General features: G+C 50.8%; 1 protein-coding gene across 1 annotated transcript; it reads left to right on the forward strand.

Moving 5' to 3' along the window:
• Positions 1 to 2,536: 2,536 nt before the first annotated feature.
• Positions 2,537 to 26,020, forward strand: LOC144734937 (SHC-transforming protein 1-like). The gene is made up of 13 exons (XM_078617402.1): positions 2,537 to 4,650; positions 8,863 to 9,012; positions 10,932 to 11,002; positions 13,307 to 13,370; positions 14,105 to 14,224; positions 14,998 to 15,051; positions 15,901 to 15,952; positions 17,728 to 17,890; positions 18,324 to 18,549; positions 19,182 to 19,269; positions 21,622 to 21,705; positions 22,600 to 22,796; positions 24,128 to 26,020. Exons 1-13 carry the CDS (start codon positions 3,982 to 3,984, stop codon positions 24,254 to 24,256), a joined length of 2,067 nt encoding a protein of 688 aa, XP_078473528.1. The 5' UTR covers positions 2,537 to 3,981; the 3' UTR covers positions 24,257 to 26,020.
• The last annotated feature ends 1,307 nt before the right edge of the window (positions 26,021 to 27,327 follow it).

Here is a 27,327-nt window from a genome sequence, read left to right on the forward strand (position 1 = left end):
TTTAAGCGAGCGGAGGGAGGGCTGCTGGGACCGATACGAGGCGGCTGCTGGGTCGTGTTTTGTATTTGCTCTGCAGTTGCCCCAGCGCTGTAAGAAACCCTAGCTGCCGGAAGGAAGCATGAGCAGAGTGTAAATATGCCCCCCCCTGGAAGAGAGCGGGGGGGGAGAGAGCGAGAGAAAGGGAGAGCGAGCGAGGGAGAGCGAGGACAGTCGGTCAACGTGGCAGCCACTTGCTATTCACTGTGCCGCTGTGGAACGCCGTGGCGAATGTCACAGGCGCACAAGCGAGCGTTTGGCAGGCCCTGGTGGGTTTAGCATGCAACAAACGAGGGAGCCGATTAGTGTGTACGTGCGTGTGTAGCAGTTGAACGGTAGTGCAGTGAGAATTGTATTTTATTATGTTTTATTTTTTATTATTTTATTATGTCCCTTCTACGTGACTTTACCGAAAGAACCAAGAAGGTAGTGCAGTGGTTGGCATGCTGCACCGCAAAACCCGGTGACCTGAGTTCGATTCTCGCTTACAACCAATAACGGTTGGTGAATATTTCAACCGGTCCTGGGCCTCTGCTAGATCGACTCAGCCTTAACTGGGTGCATGGTACAGTGTGTAAACATCAGCACTGGGGAGATAAAGGTGGGCGGGTGTCGTGCTGACCACCTTTGTGTGCCGTGTCGGCCTTCATTAGGTGCTCGCTAATGGCACTTGCCCCAAAAGTCTGTTAAAGCTATCCAGGGGATCTTTGTCTTTGTGTCTGTGTGTGCATGCAATCGTGCAACACTGGCAGTCACTCAACCGTGAGCAGATTTTTGGAATTGCGTAATAAAAACAAGTTAATCGTTAATGACGGATGAATGTACACGTGAAAATAATTTGATGTTCTATACTGCAATGTCTTTGATCCAGTGCTGGGTGACGGCCTCCCCTGGGGTTTGTTTGACCATACTTCACTACACTTGCCAGTACGTGTCGGTGAAGACGTGACCTAACCACTGCGCCACCGCTCCGTGCCTTATTATTAATAGAAAAAAATGCGATGCTTGCTTTGTCATTTCCACTTGTTATTGATGTTAGTCCCGGCTGGGCAATTCATCTAAATTCTCTGGATTTGTAGCGCGGTGCATACACCATTAAGGCACTGCTGCAGCCACACACATACGTGTGATAAAAAAATATTGATTCCAACACACGGCATTGCATGCATGTATCCCTTGTTTAAGAATTATCGATGGTAATCTACGATGGGAAGCTGCCGTGGTGGTAACGGTTATCACACTGTATTTTTCAATCCAGAGGTCGCTGGTTAGAGATCTCCCTGCATTGCAGCTGAATCAACGGGTGCAAGTTTCTTAAATCACCGCCTCTGTCCACGCAGCGGTATCAATGTGTTGATCCACGGGAAGTCGATCAGGAGGTTGCATGTGGTGGGGTAAAGTGTGGTTACTCCCACCTCTTCCGAGAAGTCTGGCCTGCGTGAAAGAGGGGGTCAAAATGCCCTCTCTCTCGAGGGGTGCTCCAGAGCTCCCATCTGGTGGAGGCCCTTGGGCCAGCAGTGGCGTGAGCAGGCACTTTCAGGGCTGCACCTTTACCTTTTGCGAGCCGATGCGCCTTTACATCCTTGTTGGTTGTAACGGTGCGATGCAAATGCAGTGGTTGGGGGTCGTGGTGGGGAGGGGGGATGAAGACAAAAACAGAAAAACAGAAAGCTGCGTTGTTCCTAAATAATAATAAAAATCAAGGGACATCTGTGCTGAAAAGCAAAAACCGAAGAAAAAAAAAATATCACAAATCCACCCCCAGCCCCTTCAATCCCAAAGCAAAGGGGGGGAAAAAACAACCGGCAGAAACACACAGTGCCTTTGTGTCGGCCATGGCGAGAGAACGATCCGGCGGATGTAAAGATTTTGTGAAGAAGGCGGCAAGCGGGGTTTGTGCGTGCGGTGCTGGCCCGGGTGGAATGATGGCCGGTGGGTGGGTGGAGGGGGGGGCGACGGTGGTGGTGGTGGCCGGGAAAGCTGGGGGGCTGGGCGCGCAGAGAAGGAGGTGTGAGGGGGGTGGTTGTGTGGGGGGCGGGGTGCAGGTTGGGGTGGCAGCTTCCCATCGTGTTGTACGTTGCTGCGCCGCTGGGAGGGCAGGATGACGGGGAGGCGCGGAGACATCCTGGCCGTCCGTGAACTCGGGTTTTACTTACTCGAGCGGTGGCGGTGGTGGGGGAGGAAGCTACTCCTGAATGATCCCATTGTGGTGGACACGGAGGGCAGGAGTGGAGAATGGGGTCTGATCCTGGTGCCTACCCGGGAGAGAGAGGTGGCAATTTAGAGTGAGCAACGAAGGTGGTTGGCGGAGAGAGGGGAGACTGAGCGTGGGCTGGTGCAAGGAGTTGTGGCCAGGGTGGGTGGGTGGGTGAGGTGGTTGCCGGCTAGGATAGGGTGTGGGGGTTGGGTGGGGGGATTGGTGGGGGGGGAGAAGAGGAGGAGACCCAGGGCTTGGATTGGGTTTTTTTTGTCGGAGTGGAGTGCGAGAGGACAGGAGAGGGAGGTGGGGGGTGAATATTGTGCGAGTCTTTCTCTCGGCGAGCGTGGGCATGCGTGGGCCAAGGGGGAGAGTGAGCGAGTGACGGAGCGCGCGCGAGCGAGCGAGCGGCCGGGCGAGCGTGTGAGATAGACGGAGCGAAAGGGAGAGCAGAGACAAGAACAAGGGCCAGAGGAGGAGCGGCAAACGGAGCTCGAGGGTGGGTGGGTGGGGGGAGGGAGCGCTGGGCAAGAGTGCAAAGAAGAGAAAAGCTACAGGGGGAAGGAGAGAGAGAGGAGAGGGAGGAGGGAGACTGAGGGAGAGAGAAACCGAGAGAGAGTAAGTGGAAAGCAGCAGAGAGAACGGAAGCAATTTACTCCTTCCATTAAGACCTCTCGGGAACTGTTTCGTGGTACCGCGCTCCTTTAAAAAAAACGCATCCGTCGCTCTGGCCTTTATATTTTTTTTGCGCTCGACTTCTCTGCACCCACCGGCTGTGTGGAGCTCGAAAACGCATGGGGTGTTATTGGGACGACGGCTGCAACAAGAGAGAAGAGAGAGAGACGGGCAAAATAATTTGTCATCGTCGTCCGTCAAGCCCGCGTCAACACGCCGCCGACCACGAAAACGCTGAGTGAGCGCGCGGGAGTTGAATCGAGCTTCTACGCGGAAATTTGCAGGTATCAGGCGGTTGGTAAATCTGACTAATCGTGCAACGGCGGGGGGGGGGGAACACAATAGAAACTCTGTTTTGCCGTCTTCTAAGGACTTTGTTAAAGTCACTGCCTTAAACAGGACGCTCGTTAAAAAAATTAATCGGCTGCGTTCAGCGCTTTTCGATTGAAGGCCGTTAGCCGGCCTTGGGAGAGAGAAAAACCAAACGGGAACACTAATGAAGCGCAATGCCAATTGTTAGGAGAGAAGTGTTGACTTTGGCTGTCCCGCCCAGCTTAATGCGCAACGCAGACTCATGCCGGTAAACAAAATAAAAGTACGAATTAGTTTCGTTCCGCCAAGAACGCTCGTAAAAAAACCAGTAACGTTGGTGTAATGTTGAAGCTCTTCTAATTCCATCAAGTTGAGAAAAATCCAGAAAACCTCTCGTTGCACTTCCAAGCGGGTGTACGAAGCTGTAGACCTGGGACTCGGGCCGTCTCAGACCCTAGGGACAAATAAGGTGTTTGTGGTTTTCTCTCGAGTAGAACGGTGGGGAAAACGCCAGCAGCGAACATCCGAAGCCAAACAGACCGCCCTGGCACGGGACACTGGCGAGGAAATGGCGACCTCCCGACCACCGTCCCGTTTCGCCGGCACGCCCCGCGCTGGATCCGTTCTGAGTTCAGGGGCCTTCAGGACATGAGGGCGACCGTCACAGCAATAGCGGAGGCGGCGGCGGCGGCGGTGCCGGTAGCGACGGTAGCGGCGGTAAAACCCTCGGTCAACGCTCGCAAGGCGACCCGCCGGTCGGCATGATCTCCCGACCCAAGTACATGCGCATACGCGAGTCGGACTCCGGTGACGCCTCGCCAGAACCCGCGCCGGAACATCCGGCGCGCGCCACCGCTGGCAGCCCGCCGCCGGACGACGCGGACAGGTGGTCGGCGCGATCGTGCGACCGGCTGCTGCCGCTGCCTTCGCCGGCGGAGCAGCCGCCCCCGGCGCTGAGCAGGACCGACTCGGACGGAACCCCGCGATTGTGGAGGCGGCAACGTCGGCGCCATCTCTCGGACTCCGACTCCCGGCTCGCGTTCGCTCCCACCGCGCCGGGCGACGCGCCGCCCGGCGCCGTTGGCGGCGGCGGCGGCTTTGGCGACGGAGAGGACGAAGAGGGGGAGGAGGATGACGATGTCAGCGAGGACAACGACCCAGAAGGGGAGGAGGACCGCGATGCCGAGAGGCGGCAGGAGGAAGAGGAGGAGACCACGACGCTCTGCGCGTTCCTGCCGCGGATGCGAGGGCTTAGCCGCGGCCGCCTGGGCCTGCGCTCGCTGGTGCGGGAGTTGGCCACCATCTCCCGGATGAGCTGTGAGGGCCCCGCGAGGGACGGCTGCGCGTCGCCGTCGCGCGCGCCCGTGCCTCCGGCCCCCTCCTCGGGCGGCGGAGGCGGCGCCGGCGGCGGCGGTGGAAGCGCCAGCAAGGTGACCCCCCCTTGGCAATGAGAGTCACGCACTGCGCCGGGAGACGTCTAGTAACGTTCCGGGCGCTTTGCAACCGTTTTTTTAAATCGGAATCGGAATGTTTATTTAGACTGGAGGAGGAGGAGGAGTCTGATGAGCCTATGGAAGCTCTTTTTGCACAGATATCCTGTAGCAAGTTGCAAACAATACTATACGCAACAATAGGAGTGCAAAGTAGAGAGAAAGGTAAGCAATTCACTCTCAATAAGTAAATAACAACAAATAATGTAAATACAAATTGCTTAAGTACATACATTCCTGCTGATTGTTCTACACTAAATGCAAGGCCTGGTGGCAAGGCAGCAAAACAACAACAACAACAGCAGTCCCAGACCACGGCAAGACAATAAGCGTGTTTTGGCCGTTGTGGGATGACTTGGTCGTCTTGTGGCCCCACTCACCCTTCGTTGTGAGCTCTCCAAACTTCTTTTTATGTTGAACTTCTTTCGCGCCGTACGTAGCCAACTGTGCTAATCGGAGGTGCGGGGGAAGGACAAACTAAGCACAAAGAGCAGTTCTACAGAAATGAGTTCTCAGTAGTATAGTGTATAGTAGTGTACAGTGTAGTGTAGAGTAATGTAGTGTGTAGTAGTGTATGTTCTAGCGTCGTGTACGGTGTATTGTATATTGTATAGTAGTGTAGTGTGTAGTAGTTTGAATGTATGTTGAACTTCTTTCGCACCGTACGTAGCAACCCGTGCTAATCGGAGGTGCGTGATGTTTTGACGGACAGGCTTGACAAGGAGGTCCCTGGTCGCAACCAATAAGTGGAGGATTTGGCCCAAAGCCCTCTTTCTTGTCTCCAGCATGCTCTGCCTGCTCGGTTCCAACCGAGAGGCCTTTGGGACCAAACCTCCACTCGGGGTCCCGCACCAGAGACATCTTGCCAAGCCTGTCCATCGAAAGGTTATGCGAGGGCAAACCCATGAGGTCGGAAGAGCTCGCAGCAAAGGGTGCAAGGGGTCACACTCGTGCATTGCTCCTACGCGAGAAGGCACGTGTAAAGTTGTCGAAGTTCTTTGCTATTGTACAATTTTGACCGTCTTAAAGGTTAGCTGGTGCGTTGCGTGTTTATTCTCTTAAGCATTTGTAACGCTGCTGCTGCGGGTATCGGCGGGAGTCTGACATGGGATTCCTCAACACCAAACTCCTCACCTCGGCGAAAATAGCAGCGGATTTTTTACACCGTGACTGGGTTTGTGCAGCGTCAATTCCGAATTTTACTTAGGCTGCTTATATTGTATAAAGAACATTTGAGATATTCTATCGCCTCTAGAAAGAGTCCTTCAATGTGAAAATACAATCAGTGTGCACCGACCTTATAGAAAAGTGACAGGAAGTGACTAAAGCCATTTTAATGTTCATGGAGTGGTGAGATTTGTTTGTGTGCCCGTACTAGGTGGATTATTACATTGATTATTACATCTGTCATCTGTCTGTCATCTCGGTCAGTTGACCCATAACCCCTGAGTGTCATGTGACTTCCTGCCAGCAGCGAGCCTTCCACACTTCACGTGATGGCGCACAAAGTGCACCTAGCCTGGCACAAGCCATGTTGACATCACCGCAACTTTGTGGCGAATGGGGGCTTTTGTTATTATTACACGGCAGCATCGTTGAGAGTGGATTGATCGTAGCTGATGATGATGACGATAAAAATAAAAAATTACTAAAAAACAAATGAAATACACAGGTAATAACCCAACATTCCAACCTAATAGAGTGGTGTGAAACATTCTTGTGCAGTGCTTCACCCTTTGACCTGGTAAAGCATGAGCCAACATTTAAAAACAATGTTGCCCCTTGCACAGGTCTCCACCACCCCCTTTTTGCGGCCGTGTGGGTTGCCGCCGTCGGCTCTTGAAGATGCCCAGCGGTAGTGCGCGGCGAAAGACGGAGGGAAGAAGTGCGTGGCGGAACCAGGGGTCGCAAATGGGTTTTGATTCCTTACCCATACCCGTACCCGGCCGCACCAGGGTCGCAAACGGGTACCCGTACCCGTACCCGGCCGGGTACGGGTAGGGTACGGGTATCGGGTACCTGATTGCGACCTCTGGGATGAAGCCATGTTGCAGTCGCGGGTGGGTTGATTCTAGGAACTTGAATTGTGAGAAGAGACAAGACGTTGGGAAATGAGTGGCAAACGGTTACTCACCAGTGACTCACGGTCTACCCGTACCCGTACCCGGCCGCACCAGGGTCGCAAACGGGTACCCGTACCCGTACCCGGCCGGGTATCGGGTAGGGTACGGGTATCGGGTACCCGGTTGCGACCTCTGGGCGGAACCCGGCCATGCTCGCCGCACTGCGATTGACAAACGGCCGAGAAAACCTCTGCGATAAATTGGCATCGTGCTCGTTTGAGGAAGCGGCCCATCCCACGTCCCCACTGCTTCCCACGTCCGCAGGGCGCCTTCCTTTGAACTCGCATCGAAAATCTGAAAGTGATTACAAAATGTTTTCAAGACATTGTCGACGAAACTACCTACGCTGGCAGGTTTTTGCTGCTGCTGCTGCTACTGCAGTGTTTCATTTGAGATTTGCGGTCGCTCGGTGGCGTGGCTATTGGGTGTGCAAGCGGTGTAGCTGCACAAGCGCTCACGGACCAGAGAGACCCATGCCAAACACGCTATACGGCTGAGACAGGTACACTTGCGTAGAGACCCACGGAATCACGCCTAGAGGCCCACGGACTCGCCGAGAGGCCCACATACTCTCGTAGAGACCCACGAACTCACGTAGAGGCCCATGGACTCGCGTAGAGACCGGCAGATTCGCCTGGAAACCCACGGAATTGCACAGAGAGCCACGGACTCGCGCAGAGACCCACGTTTGAGATGTCTGTTTTTCTATGAATAGTTTGCGTTGCTTCATAACACAAAGGAGACTTGATTAGCGAGAGCTACTGTTAAGACAGATTCCCACTGCTGGAATTGATAGCGTCGGGAGAGTGTGAGTCTGAGTTGATACCTTTGCGGGTGCTGGCCTTGAGTAGAGGGACTCGCTCAACTCGGGTCAGTCGCCTCCCTATCGCTCTTCTATCGCTACTGCCGTGGTCATCGTGCACGCACGCACACACACACACTTTAGTCCCACCCACACCGCAATCAAACACCGTGCCGCACTGCTCCGCTTCTTCCCCGCCCCGTAATCTCGTTGCCCAGCTTCCTCATAACTGCTCGATTCCAGACACGCAGTCAACTCTTTGTCTCTCTTGTACGTTTGGTCGTGCCCTCTGTTGCTGGTCGATCGGCGTCTTGGACCTCTGCTCTGCGAACGTGATTATAAAAAAAAAAACACGAGGCCTTGGGGGGACCCCCCCCCTCCCTCTCCACTGCATCAGCAGTCCACAGTGCCAGGATCTTGACAGATGTAATTGGGGTTTACATTTTTTTTAAACTTTTTTTTATGGTGAGACTTGGCTTGTCCTGGAGTGAACTTGTGTTAAAAAAAAAATCCAATGTCCCTATGAGGACAGGTGGTCGAAGTTATGCGCTTCAATGTTTTGCCCTTAGTTGAACCGTTAGCCGTTTAGAATGCGACAGTTATAGTGTCCATGATGATGACGATGTTCACAACATCCAGTTGGTTGGGTTATCTGATCAAGTCCAAAGATAAAGATGTCCCCCAGTGTAGCCTTTTACAGACCGGGCACCTATTACGGCAGGTACGGCACACACGTGCGTACATCGGTGCTGTCGTCACTGCCTCTTGTGAGACATCATCATCGTCGTCGTCGTCGTCATCGGCGGCGAGCGATATCTGAACCAGGTCCCGGGTGCCCCCCCCCACCCATACCGCCCTTCACCATCCCGAGCTAAAAAGCATGGTGAAGTATGGTCAAACATCAGGTACACCCTGGTGTCATCTGTTCCCTGAGTGGCATTAAATGGTACCCAGCACCGGCCTGCAAGTGGGCATTAGGCTGTCAGTAGGGGGCGATGTTGCTTATTGGTGAAAACCAATAGCAACAGCAGCACTTTTGCTTTGCTACAGAGAGAAGTTTGTCTTGGTGTGATAGTCAACCAGAAATGTAAAATTCTTAGCGCTGGAGTATTGCAAATTTAACGTGAAATGGGCTATTGGTTTAAAACCAACAGCAACGGAATTGTTAGTTTTTCCGAGTTGAGCAAATCTTAGAATTTCGCAAAATGTGTGTCGCCACCACCGCAGGACTCGAGTCGCTACACGAGCGGGCGAGCGGGGAGGGGCGACCCCGGCGACGAGTGGAGGAGCAACGGCAACTTCATCAGCAAGCCGACACGCGGATGGATCCATGGTGACGATCAGATCATGGGCTCTGGCGTGGCCTATACTGTGCGGGTGAGACACGCACGCGCGTACACACGCACAAATGGACTGTTGGGGCAAGTTCTGTTATCGAGTAGCACCTATGAAGGCTGGTACGGCACATTGGATTCCTCCAGTCTAAATAAAGATTATAATTCTAGAAGACGCGATGATCACCATCATCCCCAATATCTGTGCAGCGAAACTCTAAATATCCACCACCAAAAAATCCGCATTACAAAACTCCACGAATCTTGAAATCCGCGTCCCCACGTACAAAAACAAAGATCCCCATCTAGCCTTATCAGATTGTTGGGGCAAGTGCTGTTAGCGAGTACACACGTACACAAAGACAAAGATCCCCCGTATAGCCTTAACAGACTGTAGGGGCAAGTGCTGTTAGCACACGCGGGGGTGGGTGGCCAACACCACGCCCGACCGCCTTTGTTTCCCCAGTAGCAATGCCCCTACATCGTACCCCAGGTACTCATTTGAGGCTGAGTTGACCTAGGGGAGGCCCAGGACCCGTTTCAGATCATTTTCACTGGTGTTGGCCGTACGTACGTATGCACACACGCAGCGTGTGGGCGAGACACGCATGGTGACGCCACGCGTCTTGCTCCGATTGACGTCATCTCGTACGGGCTTGGAACCTGCGCCAAATTTTTGGGACCACCTCGAAGTTTTGTCTCTTGGCCACATTGCATTCTGCCATCTTTGTCCTCATGTTAACTGACTCTGTGTAATTTTACAACGTAATTGCCATCTATATTACGGTTTTTTTTGCAGCTTTTATTTGTGGACTGATTTTATGTTGTCTGCCAGCCAAAGTCACCCTTGGGAAACAGAGCTTCTTAGCTCGATGGGCTTTACTCGGTGGGAAACAAACTTCTGATTGTTAACCTACGTCATCATCACCAGTTAATTGCACCCGAGGACAGATGCGTTTTGGAACTGCGTTGTCGGATCCGTGCGGCGTTTGGACGATTTTCCCCCGCCTGCTTTTTAATTTGTTCATCGGCGTTGTTCAAATCGCTCGAGGGCCCATTGAGGCTACTTGTCTGTTTGCAATCGAAGCTAACACGGTGCAGCAGCTATCCGCTTCTCTTGATCGGTCAAGAAGTCATCTTCCTGCACCCCCCTAAGTTCGTCTCTCTACTGGCGGCTGGGGCGTGGTGCTGGCCACCCACCCCCTCGTGTACTGTACCGGCCTGCATAGGTGCCACTCGCTAACAGCCCTTTCCCCAACAGTCTGTTAAGGCTATACGGGGGATCTTTGTCTTTGTTACGGGGCTGTTGCTGACTGGGGGGGGGGACGCGGATTTCAGGATTTGTGGATTTTTGGAATGCAGGTTTTTGGGTGGTGGATATTTTTACTTTCACCCGTATGTATTGGGGATGATGGTGGTGAGCATCTCCATTTTTTCCCCCACCATAAGCTAAGAGCGCCCATTATTCCTTTATGCACAGCATCTTGAGATGCATTCATAACGAGGCTTTTCACATACTTTCAAATTATACGAAAAGATAAATGTGATTCAAATTTTTATCCTGATTTGTATTCTCAGTGTCGCGTCACAAGACGAAGCATCCGTTTAGAACTCTGGCGTCCCGCTGAAGTGGATATCGCAGAGCGAGTTTTGAAATCCCTTCCAGAGTGACCTCTAATCCACAACAGTTTGGGGACAGCACTTTGCTTTCCACTGCTACAGAGAGATGTTTAAATTTTTATTGAAAGCTTTCATGACTGCAGGGATTCATATTCTTGGTTCTTTTGGTAAAGTCACGTAGAAGGGAAATACGTGACTTTACCGAAAGAACCAAGAATAAGAGAGATGTTTGTCTTGGTATGACAGTCAAACCGATATTTAAAATTCTCAGAGCTGGAATATTGACAAATAAATTGCAGAACCAAATTTAATGTGCTGATATTTGTTGTGTTGGTCTTCCAGTACATGGGCTGTGTTGAGGTTCTCAAGTCGATGCGGTCTCTGGATTTCAACACTCGGACTCTTGTGACCAGGTAAGAATCCACTGGTAGAATCTCATCCCCCTTTTAATCAAAGAATCGATGATGGTCCGAATCTGTCGTGCGTCTATTGAGCAGGGCGCGGTGCCTCATTAGCCGTTGGAACAATAGCCCATCGCCGTGCAGGAAGTCGACCATAATTAACGAGCCTAGATGCTGCTTCCTGCTTGCGCTGTGAACCCTGCGACTGATTTCCGGCCGCGGGAAATATCGGTGTCGAGCGATATATGAACCGGTTCTAAGGAACGCTCCTCCCACCCCCCTGTGTATGTACGTTGAACTTACTAATAGGGTTTTCCCCCTTTTTTCTGGCAACAAAACTGACACCTTTTGCAAGGAATCATGCTTACATTAACCACAATACTTGGAGTCAAATGCAAACAAAAAACAATATTCTGATAATTTATGCTGTGGACCAATCAGTTTCAAAGACAATGCATAAATTATCAGAGTATTGTTTTTTGTTTGCATTTGACTGCAAGTATTGTGGTTAATGTAAGCATGATTCCTTGCAAAAGGTGTCAGTTTTGTTGCCAGAAAAAAAGGGGAAAACCCCTATTAGTATATTTTGGTACTGGCAAAGGAGGTCCCATGATATGTTGAACTTCTTTCGCACCATATGTAGCCAACCGTGCTAATCTCTCCCCAATCACCAACCTGCACTGACCAGTAGTATGATGAAAGTATGGTCAATCACCGACCCCCCCCCCCCACGATGAACCCTGCTTCAGAAGGGCTTCATCCAGCAGTGGAGTGACAAAGGGGCGGTGTGGAGTTGGGATGGTCAAACCTTGGCCACTCGTTTTTCAGCCACCGATGTTCGCCGTGGCCAGAAAGGTGCTTACGACTGCGCCGCCCCTCCAGCCTGGCGTCGTGGTGTCACGTGACTCCCACAGCCACTGGACGCGCTGTATTCTAGAGCAGGGGCGGCCAGCCTGTAACAGACCAGAGCCAAAAAGTAGCCATGATTTCTGTAAAGAGTCAAGTGTATATATATGTGTGTGTGTATATATTGACAGTTTTCGACACAGCATGGGAGACATTCATTATTCTTTGCTACTGTGATAGTGTGTCCTGTGATACGCCCCCTTCGATAGAGTCACATGTGGTGGATTACAGAGCCGCGTGAGGCTCAGGAGATGCCAGTTCGCCATCGCTATCCTAGAGGCATGTGGAGGCCGGGCAGGCATAAGACTTCACGTCTTCATAGAATTTCTGTGGGGAGACGCTTTGACAAGACGACTTTTGACAGTGGCAATCGCCTTCCTGTCCGGTTTCTGGAGTTGCGTAGGCCTGTGCGTGCGTACGTGCGGTGGGCCAGCAAAACCTCTGTCGCAAGAGGCGCAGCGGTGGTTGGTAGCGGAGGCGGTGGTGGTAGTGGAGGTGGCGGTGGAATTGGTAGTTGGCAGTGGTGGTAGCTGATGCGGCTCTGGCGGTCGTGGAGATGGAGGTGGTAGTGGTGGTGGTAGCGGCTGTGGTGGTAGTGGAGGCGATGGTGGTAGTGGAGGCGGCGGTGGTGGTAGCGGTGGTGGCTGTGGTTGTAGTGGAGATGGAGGCAGAGGTGGTGTGGTAGTGGTAGCAGCTGTGGCAGTCGTGACGGTGGAGGCGGTGGTAGCGGTCGTGGTGGTGGCGGTAGTGAAGGCGGAGGCGGTGGCGTAGCATGAATAATTTAACGGGGCGAGCAGCAGACGGCCGGATGGCTTTACCGCTTGTAAATGCATTATTGATTTTTTTGCCGTGGCAAGCGGATGCGAGGCGAGAGACGCCGGGGTTTGCAACTTGGCCGAAGCCGTGGGCCTGCCCATTATTTATTTGTTTATGACCGGATGAATTAATGAATAAATTAGCGGGTGATTCCTTGGACTAATGGGTAGACGAACGGGGGGGTGAGTCAGCAGGGGCGTGCGTTCGAACCGGACGAAGGCTGCGGTCCTCGAATAATTGAATGAACGGATGAATGGATGGACAAATGAATACATATATACACGGATGAATGAATTTATATATATGGATGGACAGATGGATGGATACATTAATAGATAGATGGACAAATGGATGAATAAATGAACGGATTGGTGGTTGAATAAATAGATGAATGGATGAACAGATGGTTGGATGTATAGATCAATTGATCGAGTGATGGATGGATCAATGATCACATGGATGGAGGGATGGATGAATGAATGGGTGGATGAATGGGTGGTTGGTTAGTTGGTTGAATGAATAGTTGGGTGAGAGAGTGAGCAGCGAGCCAGTGAGAAGGTGAGTGAACGTTTGTGTCGGCATCGATTCCCGCAGGGAGGCGATTGGCAGGGTGTGCGAGGCTGTGCCGGGCTCAAATGGATCTTTCCGACGACGAAAGGTAAACCCGATCTCTCAACCGTGCTGCCACCACCGTACTCGTGAGATACGCGCTGTTATTTGTTGATTCCTGTTCCCCCATTTGTCTGCTTCTGTAGATTGTAACACCGTGTTGTGTGAAATATAAGTCCCTCTGGAAAATAACTCACCTGCCCCCAACTGTTTTGTTTTAAATGCATGGGGGGGAACAAAGGGAATCTTACCATCTGGAGAATACGGTATTAATGATAATGACGATTTTTTTTATTTTAACAATGTAACTACTTATTCTTTGTTCTTTCGGTAAAGTCACACCTGATGATGATTGCTTGTGTTGTAGTCGAAACGTCATGAGCATTTTTATTGTTTAATATTTTTTTTATTTCCCTTCTACGTGACTCTACCGAAAGAACCAAGAATATGAATCCCTGCAGTCACGAAAGCTTTAACTCAAAATTTAACGTAATTACTGTTGGCCGCATCTCTGAGTGCTGAAGAATCACATGAAATGTACTCAATTGGGATCAGACACAGCAACATCACCCCCAACGGTGAAAACTTGGCAGGACCCGTCCTGAAACAGAGTCACGAGACTCATCGAGGCTCTCCTGGGTTAACGAGCATAAATACAACTCTGATGTTCAAATAAAAAGGTCGTATTATTTTAGACGAATGGCTCTCCCTCGTAGTTTTTGGATCGTGCCTTCTGCTGAGCGGAAGTGATCCCCACTGCGTGTGTTCTCCGGCACCGGCCAGGGCCCGAGCCAGACGCTGGGCGACGTCCTGGGCAAGAGCAACCTGCAGTTCGCCGGTCTCGACATCATCCTCACCATATCCATCTCCAGCCTCAACCTCATGACGCCCGAGACCAAACAGGTGTGTGTGCGTGCGCGTTCGTGTGCGTTCTTATACGCATGTGTGTGTTTGCGTGTGCGCGTGTACGCACGTGTGCATTTGTGTGGCTCGTGAATTGCCCCAACAGTCTGTTCAGGCTGTATGGGGGATCCTTTGTCTGCGTACGTGTGTGTACGTGTGTGTACGTGTGTGTACGTGTGTGTACGTGTGTGTACGTGTGTGTGTGTGTACGTGTGGGGAGCGGTAGTGTAGCTGTTAGGGTGCTGCGCTACAAACCTGGCGACCCGGGTTCGATTCCCGCTCACGGCTAACATCGGTGATGATTATCTGAACCGGTACTAGGCCTCCCCTAGGTCGACTCAGCCTCGAATTAGTACCTGGTGCGATGTGTAAATATCGCCACTAGGGAGATCAAGGCGGCCGGGCGTGGTGTTGGCCACCCACCCCCTCGTGTGCCGTGCCGGCCTTTATAGGTGCTCGCTAACAGCCTTAACAGACTGTAGGGGCATCTTTGTCTTTGTGTACGTGTCTACTCGCTATCAGCACTTGCCGCAACAGTCTGATAAGGCTAGACGGGGGATCTTTGTTTTTGCACGTGGGGACGCGGATTTCAAGATTCGTGGAGTTTTGTAATGCGGATTTTTTGGTGGCGGATATTTTGAGTTTCACTGCACAGCTATTGGGGATGATGGTGATCATCGTGTCTTCTAGAATTAGAATCTTTATTTAGACTGGAGGAATCCAATAAGCTGTCGAGCTCTTTTTCACAGATGCCATTTTTGCCCGTCCCACAGATCATTGCCAACCACCACATGCAGTCCATATCCTTCGCTTCAGGCGGAGACCAGGTATGGTATTTGTCTGTCGTCTCTCCGTGAACTTATTGTTGTGCATACTCTTTGTTTTTTTCGGTAAAGTCAAAAAATAAAAAATAAAATTAATGAAAACAACTCAATTAAATCACGACGTTTCGGGCGCAACACAAGCGTCCGTCATCAGGTGGGAAAGCGTGGCCTACTGCTGATGCAGACTGTTTTAAAGGTTTTCAATGGTTGTAGCCCAAGGGTTATAAAGGAGTGGCTAGGTCTATTGATGTTAATGTAAGAAATTAGCATGTAACTGTTTTTTACCTACGTGACTTTAACGAAAGCTTCAAATCTAGAATTATTGTTGTGCACTCTCTCAGCCCCCATGTTACCATCACGGTGGCTAAAATGAGCACTACTTTGCGGGGAACTTAACAGCGGTTCTCCTTGGATAAACTCGCCCCTGCCATACGAATGTGGAATGTCCACCGCTGGCTCTACGGGGGCTGTACACAGAAGATGAACACCAATGCCTCGGGGCTCTTTAGAAATGGAAATCACTTTGACTTTTGACTTGTGCAAAATATATTTTATTGTGAACATACCTGCATTGTTTTAACAAACAAACTCAATGCATTCATCAATAACACTGCCTGAATACACTGCTTATTTGATACTTTTCTAAATATTTTCTTTGAATGTTGTTTGCTATAAAGAAGGTCCATTGCCCAGTACTTCGCCTCTTACGTATATATGTATATTTTTTCCTTTCAAGGCCATGTACGCCGAGTTTTAGTGTTAACTCCGCTTGTGCAACACTGCCAATGTAGCAGCATGGGCAGATATATAATTCCTTCTTGTTGTGTATGTTTGTGTTTTTTTGCAACATAGGAAACGACCGATTACGTTGCATATGTGGCCAAAGATCCTGTGAATCAGAGAGGTGAGCCAACGCAGTTAATGTTTCACTCGGCTATTCACTTGCCACGCATCCATTCACTCTTCTTCACCCATTCACCATTCGCTCACTCATGCATCCGTTACCTGTAAAACGGAGTGTGCAATACTTATAGCGGTAAACTACACAAATTGGATGTTATTTACAGCTTGTGTTTGTTCTTTCATATTGTATTTTTTTTGTCCGGAAATAAAATTACGAAAGTTTTAAATTTGCAAACTAATTTCACGGAATCTCAACATTTGTGAAATGGACGATACGAAATTTCGATTGAAAGCTTTCGTGACTGCAGGGATTCATCTTCTTGATTCTTTCGGTAAAGTCACGTAGAAGGGAAATAATAAAATAATAAAAATAAAACATAAAACGCCCTGGCTCCCCTAACCCAGCTTAAATGTACGCTGCCAAGCCTGGTGGTGTGCATTCAGACGCTGTCTTTCCGACAGACCAGTTCTTCACCTGAGGACGGCTGCTTGCATTGTAGCCGAAACGTCGTGAGAATTGTATTTAATGATGTTTTATTTGTATTATTTTATTATTTCCCTTTTATGTGACTTTACCGAAAGAACCAAGAGGACGATACGAAGTTAGGAAGTCAGAATCCTATTTCCCGAGTTCATTGAGATAAGAAGTTTTTTTTCAAGGGCGACTCAGCCAGCAGACAACATCCGATAGAGAGACTCGCCCCTAACCTTAGGAATGTGGAATTTCCACCAGTGGCTCAGGGCTGTAAATAGAAGATGAGCACCAATGTCTCGACTCAAATCAAATTAACGAATCGTACGTAACATGAAAATGTTTTTTTACCCTTTTATTTGGCAACAAAAACTGACACCTTTTTTACAAGGAGTCATGTTTGCATAGACCAAAATACCTGCAGCCATAATGCAAACAAAAAACATAACTCTGATAATATATGCACTGTCCTTGAAGTTGATTGGTCCACACCCAAGACAGCTTTCATTAGAGCCTAGTCTCACATGGGTTGGACCAGATGACGCCAAAAGGCGCACAACTCAAAGACAATGCATCAGCAGAATATGAGAGCTCTGGGTAAGCATTTACACCATTGGAACCTCATTTGCCAGTAAAACATATGATAATTGGTTTTTTACCCTTTTATCTGTCATGTTTGCATAGACCACAATACCTGCAGTCATAATGCAAACATACTCTGCTGGTGCATTGTCTTTGAGTTGTGCACCTTTTGGCGTCATCTGGTCCAACACCATGTGAGACTAGGCTCTAAGGAAAGCTGTCTCGGGTGTGGACCAATCAACTTCAAAGACAGTGCATACATTACCAGAGTTATGTTTTTTGTTTGCATTATGACTGCAGGTATTGTGGTCTATGCAAACATGACTCCTTGTAAAAAAGGTGTCAGTTTTGTTGCCAGATAGAAGGGTAAAAAAACAATTATCATATTTTTTACTGGCAAATTAGGTTCCAATTGTGCATTCGTAACATGTTATCCGTGAAGACCTACTTGCGCCTGTCTGGCATCGGCATGTCGCTGTCGCCCACAACACACGCTCTCTCTTCTTTTTGTTTTTCGATCAGTGGAAACAAGAAGATGCTCGGTATATTCGGCACTTTGCTTCGTTCATCATTTCGTAAAAAAAAAAAAAAAAAAAAATTTACATTTTTAAACTTAGCTTTATGTAAAACCCCCACCTCTCACTCTCTCGCTCACTCTCTCGCTCACTCTCTCGCGCACTCTCTCGCTCACTCACTCGCTCACTCTCTCTCTCTCCGGGCAGCGTGCCACGTACTCGAGTGTCTGGAAGGGCTGGCGCAGGACGTGATCTGCACCATCGGGCAGGCCTTCGAGCAGAGGTTCAAGCAGTACCTCAAGAGTCCTGCACGGCCCGCGGCCGTTGCTGCCACCGCCACCGCCGCCGCCACCGCCATCCCACACTCCAGGTAACCCACACCTCAGCCCCTTCCTAACCAGACCCCGGCACCTCCAATTAGCACGGTTGGCTATGTACGTTGGGTAATAAGCTCTTTGTACTTCCATGCATACCTCAACCGCGATGTGCGGCCTCCCACGTGCAGCCAAGCCTGCCTGCAACCTCGGTTTTGGATTCTGGTTGTTGTTTTTTGTTTCGATGCCTTGCCCAAAACAAAGGTTTTTTGGCATCCTCCAAGTAGACTAGGCCTCAAATGAGTACCTGGTGCGATGTGTAAAGATCGCCACTGGGGAGACAAAGGCAGCCGGGCGTGGTGCTGGCCACCCACCCCCTCGTGTGCTGTGTCGGCCTTCATAGACACTACACGCTATAACAGCACTTGCCCCAACAGCCTGCTAAGGCTACACGGGGGGGGATCTTTGCCTTTTGTTGCCTCTCGTCAGGCCGGAGGGCGGCGATGGTGCGACGGAGAGAGAGGAGGACGAGGAGGAGGTGTCCAGAGCCACGGGGCGTGACCACGAGTACTACAATGACCTCCCCGCCAAGGAGCCCCCCCCTGGGGGGCTGGTGGACGCACGCACGCTGGAGGGGGCCGGAGGGGGCGGGGCAGGAGCGGGGGGCGCTGCGTGGGCCGGGGCGCGACCACAGCGGCCTCCGCAATCGTCCATGGTCAGCGGCTGTGCGGTGTGTGTGCGGTGTGCATGTGGTGTGCGTGTGCGGTGTGTGGGGTGCGTGTGTGGTTAGCGGTAGTACACCTGTTAACGCGACCCGAATTGGATTCCTGCTCACGACCAAAACCAGTAACGATTATCTGAACCGGTCCTGGGCCTCCCCTAGGTCGACTCAGCCTAAAATGAGTAAATGGTGCAGTGTGCAAACATTGCCACTGGGCAGACAAAGGCGGCCGGGCGTGGTGTGTGTGTGTGTGTACGCATTGTGAGCCTAAGAATATTTTCATCGACTAATCATTTTGCGCTGTGGCGGATTGCGCTGACCCTTCGCTGTGTGTGCGCATGTGTGTGTTTGTGTGTGTTTGTGTGCGCGTGTGTGTGTTTGTGTGTGTTTGTGTGCGCGTGTGTGTGTTTGTGTGTGCATGTGTGTGTTTGTGTGTGTGTTTGTGTGCGCGTGTGTGTGTTTGTGTGTGTTTGTGTGTGTTTGTGTGCGCGCGTGTGTGTGTTTGTGTGCGCGTGCGTGCGTGTGTGTGTGTTTGTGTGTGTTTGTGTGCGCGTGTGTTTGTGTGCGCGTGTGTGTTTGTGTGTGTTTGTGTGCGCGTGCGTGCGTGCGTGTGTTTGTGCGCGCAGGCAACAAGAGGCGAGAACGGGACGGCGGCGGGGAAGTCTGTGTACGACAGCAACGCGAGCTACCAGAGGCAGTCATCGAGTGCAGCCGGTAGTGCACACAGCGAGCACTCTGCATAAGGCTCATGGCCATCGTGTTGTCATCACTACGCTTGCTTGCCCAGCAAAGCCTCACCCGAGTCTCAAGACTCCTTTGTAGGAGGGTCTTGCCAAGCCTTCGCAGTTGGGAGGGGGAGGAGGGCGGAGGGGGGTTGACGATTGCGATGCGTTTTTGCGGTGTAATTTTTTAGATTTGGCACAATTTGACCGTGAATGCCACGGGCACGCAATATTGCCTGCCTCCTCTTTGAGTGACATCGCGGCATCTATAGCAGCTTCTGTGAGGAAGAGGAACACGTGGATTAGGGAACGCACGCGTTAGAGACATCGTCGCCACGGTGGCGAGAGGTTAAATGCCTCGCCTGGTATACAGGAGTGCGTGGGTTCGATCCTGACCCTGACGATGTTTGTATATTTGGAGGTTTCATGTTGTCCCCGTGGTCGCGTGGATTTTTCTCCGCGTCCTCCGGTTTTTCCCTCCACATTTAGAATCAACGTCACATTCCAGTATTTGGCTGACATAGATTTCCACGTGACGATAAGCCACTTTGTTGAGCTATCATTTGTGGCCAGGTCGCTTCTGACAAAGAGTTGTATAACTCGTGACGTAAATTTGATTTGGGTAGGGCACACGCTAGGGCTCAAACAGATGGCGACCGAGGCCAACGAAAATAACCGCGTAACCAGTCGTGACCTCGCAGGAGCGACCACCGATTGGATGTGAACTCGATGTTAACCCTTACAATGCATACTCTCTGGTTCTTTCGGTAAAGTCACGTAGGTATAAAATAAAATAAATCACGACGTTTCGGGCGCAACACAAGCGTCCGTCATCAGGTGGGAAAGCGTGGTCTGCTGCTGAGGCAGACTGTTTTAAAAGGTTTGAAATGGGTGTAGCCCAAGGGTCATAAAAAAAGTGGCCGGGGCTAGTGATGTTAATGTGAGAAATGATCATGATGTTAATGTGAGAGATTAGCATGATGTTAATGTGAGAGATTAGCATGGTGTTAATGTGAGAGATTAGCATGATGTTAATGTGAGGGATTGGCATGTTGTTAATGTGAGAGATTAGCATGATGTTAATGTGAGGGATTAGCATAATGTTAATGTGAGAGATTAGCATGATGTTAATGTGAGGGATTAGCATGATGTTAATGTGAGAGATTAGCATGATGTTAATGTGAGGGATTGGCATGTTGTTAATGTGAGAGATTAGCATGATGTTAATGTGAGGGATTAGCATGATGTTAATGTGAGAGATTAGCATGATGTTAATGTGAGGGATTGGCATGTTGTTAATGTGAGAGATTAGCATGATGTTAATGTGAGGGATTAGCATAATGTTAATGTGAGAGATTAGCATGATGTTAATGTGAGAGATTAGCATGATGTTAATGTGAGAGATTAGCGTGGTGTTAATGTGAGGGATTAGCATGATGTTAATGTGAGAGATTAGCATGGTGTTAATGTGAGAGATTAGCATGATGTTAATGTGAGAGATTAGTATGATGTTAATGTGAGAGATTAGCATGATGTTAATGTGAGAGATTAGCATGATGTTAATGTGAGGGATTAGCATGATGTTAATGTGAGGGATTAGCATGATGTTAATGTGAGAGATTAGCATGATGTTAATATGAAGAGATTAGCATGATGTTAATGTGAGATATTAGCGTGTTGTTAATGTGAGAGAATTAGCATGTGACTACGCTAGGAGAGCGGCCTCCTAGACGAGGGAGTGCAACCCAGAGGTCGCAAACGGGTTTTGATTCCTTACCCGTACCCGGCCGTACCCGTACCCTACCCGTACCTGGCCGGGTAGGGTACGGGTATCGGGTGCCTGATTGCGACCTCTGGGATGAAGCCATGTTGCAGGCGCGGGTGGGTTGATTCTAGGTACTTGAATTGTGAGAAGAGACAAGACGTTGGGAAATGAGTGACAAACAGTTACTCACCAGTGACTCACGGCCTACACGTACCCGTACCCGGCCGCACCAGGGTCGCAAACGGGTACCCGTACCCGGCCGGGTACGGGTAGCCGGGTATCGGGTAGGGGTACGGGTATTGGGTACCTGGTTGCGACCTCTGGTGCAACCCAACGGGTGCAATCAAAAGGACCTGTGAGCATGAGAGTGCAATCCAAAGGGCATGGGACCGCAATCCAAAGGCAAGAGAGAGTGCAATGCAAAGGACATGTGAGCATGAGAGATCTAAGAGAGAGGCATAGAGAGAGACACAGAGAGTCGGAAATAACAGCTGACATAGGCAGGTAGGAGGGGGAAGGCTTTACCTGGTTAATAACGTCCTTCCTTACAATGCATTTTTGTTTTCTTGTTTCCTTCAGACGGCAGTGGAGGAATGCGGCCTGGGGCCCGCGTGGAGGCCACAGAGGACCCGAGCTACGTCAACACGAGCGACATGGACGGAGGTGACGGGGATTTGTTGTTGAACGCGGCCGATGCGCTCCTGACGAGTGCCGCTTTAAGCGAAGTACTCCTTGATGAATGCACATTACGGGGCGTAAATAAATGCAAACAATGCAAATTTTTAATCACATTTGCACTAGAACATCAGCCTGCAGTCATATCGTGGCGGAACAGAGAATTGAGATGAGGGAAAGTCGCCCCGTGCTTTATTCTTCTGCGTACCGTATCATTCTGCTCAAGCCGAGCAGCCCAAGAAAGTTAGTTAGTCGTCGACCACTCAGAAACCGCGTTATGATGGGGGGCGCGAGTTCCTCGTTATAACGGGGCGCGCGTTCCGCAATGTAAGAAAAGTATTCCGTCTTGCAAGAACCGCGTCGTAGCAAGAACGCAGTAATAGTGCGAACACCGCGCGTCAAGCGAGGACTTGCCGTACGATAATTGGTTTTTTACCCTTCTATCTGCCAACAAAACTGACACATTTTTTTACAAGGAGTCATGTTTGCATAGACCACAATACCTGCAGTCATAATGCAAACAAAAAACATAACTCTGATAATGTATGCACTGTCCTTGAAGTTGATTGGTCCACACCCGAGACAGCTTTCCTTAGAGCCTAGTCTCACATGGTGTTGGACCAGTTGACGCCAAAAGACTCCTTGTGAAAAAAAGGCATCAGTTTTGTTGCCAGATACAAGGGTAAAAAACCAATTATCATATTTTTTACTGGCAAATGAGGTTCCAATGGTGTAAATGACTTTTTGCCGTACGTTCAATCCCTATGTAAAAACAACAATGGCTGCGAAAGACGCGCTTCGTAACGCGCATGACGTCATCGACGTCGCACCCCCCACCATCGTCTCACTCCGCCCCGTCCACCCCTACCCCCCCGGCCCCAGGGGGGCTGTCCTCGGAGCGGCTGCGGGGAGAGCCGTGGTTCCACGGCCGCGTGAGCCGCGGCGATGCCGAGAAGCTGCTGAGCCGCGATGGCGACTTCCTGGTGCGGGAGAGCGGTTCCACGCCTGGCCAGTACGTCCTGACCGGCATGCAGGGCGGTCGGCCCAAGCACCTGCTGCTCGTCGACCCCGAGGGCGTGGTGAGCGACGCGGCGTGGCGCGTGTGCGTCTGTGGCAAGGTCACGTGCATGTGTGCAGTCACTTCTCCTATGATGCGGTAGTTGCGTTCCTGAAGAACGCAAGCGTTATTTTAAGTAACGTGTAATGTTGGGTAAAGCACAGTCCGCGATATGAGATGCGTATGCAGGCCGGACAAAGACTGTGAGGGCGCGTGGGCAGCATTTAGAAGCACCCAGCGGCATCGCATTATGTCCAATTTGCATGATGAAAACACGTGGCGTTATAGAAGAACAGAAACTATATGACGGACGCTTGTGTTGCGCCCGAAACGTCGTGATTTATTTTATTTTATTTTCTACCTATGTGACTTTACCGAAAGAACCAAAGAGTATGGATTCCTGCAGTCACGAAAGCTTCAAATCTAGATTATTTGTTGAACTTCTTTAGGACCGTACGAAGCACAACCGTTGTCTCTGTGACACTGTGGGACGATTGTACCGGAGCCGGTGTCTTGCGTCCGTGCCGCACAGTGTGGCAAAGTGCTACGCATTGTGTCGCAGAGACGCAATGGCGTGCCGCAAACACGCACCGTGCCTTGCGCCACGCGGTGTCATGTCACCGTTTGGGCGATCGTGCCAGAGCCGCGCACACTGCCGCCGCTACGCATTGTGCCGTGGCTCGTGTGCGCCACAAGCTTGCGTTGCGCTACGGACGGCCGCACTCTGCGACACAGCGATGCAACGTGCCAAGGCTACACGCCGTGCTGTGTGCTACACATTCTGCCACGGCCGCCCCGTACCTTGCCAAGGCTGTGCGTTCTGCCCGTGGGAAAATGACACCGTGCCACAACCGCTGCACTTTGTCATAGCTACAGACTGAGTGGTGACCGGTACGGTGTTCAGCGGTGGCATAGTGTGCAGTCACCACACACACTAACCCTAACTCCTACCTTAAACTATAAAAACCCCTAGTACCTAACCCAACGCGAACGCTAAGCCTGACCCTGAACGTAAACCCTAACTCTAACCCAAATCCTAATCCAATCACAAACCACAACGCAAGCATAACCAAAACCTTAACCCACTCTAACATCAAACCAAAACTCTAACCCTAACCCCAAGCTACTAACAACTAAGTCAACCAAACCCCAACCTTAACCCACTCTAACATCAAACCAAAACTCTAACCTTAACCCCAAGCTACTAACTAAGTCAACCAAAACCCCAACCTGAACCCACTCTAACATCAAACCAAAACTCTAACCCTAACCCCAAGCTACTAACAACTAAGTCAACCAAAACCCCAACCTGAACCCGCTCTAACCTCTAACCCCTTCTCCCGCTATCCGCAGGTGCGCACCAAGGACCGCAAGTTCGACAGCGTCAATCATCTCATCAGCTTCCATCGCGACAACCAGCTGCCCATCATCTCGGCCGGCTCGGAGCTCTGCCTCAAGCAGCCAGTGCATCGCAAGCTCTGAGCCAGCGACGAGGGTGGCGACGAAGATGATGATGACGATAATGACGACAGCGGAAGCGGTGATGGGAGGAGGAGGAGGAGGAGCAGGAGGCGAATCCGGGTCATGAGGATGGGAGGGAGTGGTGGTGGGGGGGCGGGGGAACAATATCTCGTGGAAGCTCGCTGATCGATCGCACTCGTTTCAGGCTGCGCGCAGTGACGATTGGGGTGCCACGTGTCCTCGAAATAGCGGCGGGCGGGTGTGTGCGCCTCTGCCACCTCCTTTACGAAAACCCACATTCGCTCACAAAGGCCAAATTTAGGCAGTTTACAGCGTGCGATGTTATTTGCGCGGCCTTTCTGCTATTATGAAAGTAAGAATACTGTTAGCTTTATGAATGAAAGTAAAAACAAACAAACCCACCATTGACAACCACCACTTCTGGAACACAGAATTCAACACGACGGCAGACATTGCGCAGGACAGTCACGGAAGTGGGGACAGCTCTGGCACGTGACGTTTCAGCGCCGCGTGGGGACACGGCGAGATGACAAGACTGACTTTTGGTCGCACTACCGAGCTCTTTGGGAGTACAAAATACGAATTAATAAAAAAAAAAACTTTTTCCCATTTTTAGAGTTCCTTCCCGATCAACGCTGTTATATGCGGGACACCACGCTTTATCCACCAGAGTTATTTCGAGGACACAGCAATGCGGGAGGGGGGTGATGTCTCTTGTTGGTTTGGGATCTCGAGTGAGTTGGAGAGTGAGTGAGCATGTGAGCAGGCGAGTTTCGGCTTGCCCTTTAATCGTCGGAAGATAGTGGTGGTGGTGGGGTGGCGGGGGGTGGTGAGAGCGTCGTTGTGGGCAGCAGCACGGCTCGTCGATTTGCCGATTTGAAATCGATTCGTTTATGTGATCACGGCGTAATGCGTGCGCGCCACTCGGCTGTTTCCGACGCGTGTTGCAAGTTTCCAACGTGTGCACCGCTGTGGTTCGGCGGCTGCTGGGCAGAGGTCGCAAACGGGTTTTGATTCCTTACCCGTACCCGTACCCGGCCGCACCAGGGTCGCAAATGGGTAACCGTACCCATACCGGGTCGGGTATGGGTAGCCGGGTATCAGGTAGGGTACGGGTATCGGGTACCCGGTTGCGACCTCTCCTGCCGGGGGACACGTTCGCTGCGGTGGGCAAAAAGGAAAAGAGGAGTTCTGGCTCGGACGGGGTCGTAACTAATTGGGCAGTCCCACAAATTCGGCAGCCTCGTGGTCCAAATGACTAAATCGCCCTCGGGGTAATTGTGCCTGTAGAAAACATGACCCGTGGAATAAGTCGACGGCTTGACAACTACCATCGTGAACGAAAAAGTCAATTTGTGCAAGCACGTCGGACGCCGTGTAAATTCATGAACGTCTTTACCTTTATCAAGAAAGGTGGACAAATGATTTCTATATGGATTACAGCCCTAATTGGTTCACGTCCTTTGTCCAAATAGAAAGCCGCCCCGTGATTATGTGAACGATTGCCCACAAAGCTGAAATTTGCGTCTAAAAATTGTGGAGTGGCCCAACAGATTCTTGCGCGAACAGCCCACCGCACGCATCGTGCTTACAATCGATTTCAGTCGATGAATCATTACATTTCTACTGTCTTTTTTGTTTCGCTTGAGTTGAATTAAAATGATTTCTTGTGGGTTTTCAAAGAAAATGATAATTTCAGTATATATTGTTTTTTCGCTTAAAAGAACTTGGCGCATTCGCTAAAGCATGACCTCTGATGTCAAATCACGTTTGGTACCATTTTGTTATGATGCACATAGCTTCTGAGTAGACCACACATGTATACACACGAGTACACACGGGTGCACACACACACGTACACACGCTTATGCCTTTTTTTCCAGGGGTAGGGGAACACATGGCCCATGGGTCGGATGGGTCCCGATACTTAATTTCAAACGGCCAGGGCAACACGAGGCCCTCCCGCTTGGAAATGGCCCAGCGGGTGTAGGAGGAGGGTCTCCAATAATATGGACTTGCCTGGTGGAGCAGGTGGCAGCACTAACTAGAACGGAGGGTGAAAGTCATTTAAAAATCGGGAAACGGATGGGGCGTGACGACGATCGCCAACCGCAGAGGAGGAGCGCTGCTGCTGCTGCCACTGCCAGGCGTTCGCGATGCCAGCGGTGTCGGTAAAGCGGGCGGACAGGAAGAGAGAAGGAGTAGAAGAGCATGCGTCCTAGAGGTGCACTAATTGGATGCTAGAGGGGAGAATGTTTCGATGACCTTGGCAACACTCTCAGGATGTCTTGCAGCAACCGGAAGGAGATGATCGCCTTTGGCGCGCGCGCGTTAAAAGTGCGGCCCGGCCACGTACCCAGAACACACGAACCGCGAGCGGACAATGCCCGCTCGCCCATCTGCTCCGGTGTCGTCTGCTCGAGGAGCCGAGCATAGATGACGGTGGTTTTCGTTACCGATGCTGTGTGCGTGCGCTTGGTCCTTTGCCCACCGCGAATGGTCATTGTTGATGTAGGTCGGTTTTGGTGGACATGAGATGGAATGAATGTGCGTCCCGTGCTCAAGGTTTTTCAAATCCCCCATTCCCCGTTCTACCCAAATGCAGCGTATTGCCTCGAGTTTATTCAGCAGGGGGAGAGAGAGAGCGAGCGTGTGGTAGTGTTTTTCCACAACAAAAATCCCGTGAATGTTCAGAAAAATATAAGATTAATTCTCTGCCTTATCTACCCTTCAGTGATGTAGACGTTACAAATAATTCGAGCATTTAATGTAATTATCGCAAGCGCATTCAATGCCCCTCCCCCACCCACCTGTTTGCAGATTATGGTTATCACGTGACGTGTAGCCGCAGTGGTGTCGTAGCTGAGGTTGGCTTGGGGCCCCTGTTGCAACGAATGAAATGCCCTCTATCCAATCTCCACCTCCCCCACCTTAAAAAAGTGCCCGTGAGCCCTGGTGCAGCAGTTGCACCGCCCGCACACTTGATAGCCACGCCACGGGGCCCATTCACGTTGGCCGATGGTTCCCGATGCTAACGCTCTCGATATATATATCGGTTCAATATGAGTATG

The sequence above is a fragment of the Lampetra planeri genome, chromosome 53 (genome assembly GCF_965212315.1).
Source record: "Lampetra planeri chromosome 53, kcLamPlan1.2.h2, whole genome shotgun sequence".
Taxonomy (NCBI): domain Eukaryota; kingdom Metazoa; phylum Chordata; class Hyperoartia; order Petromyzontiformes; family Petromyzontidae; genus Lampetra; species Lampetra planeri.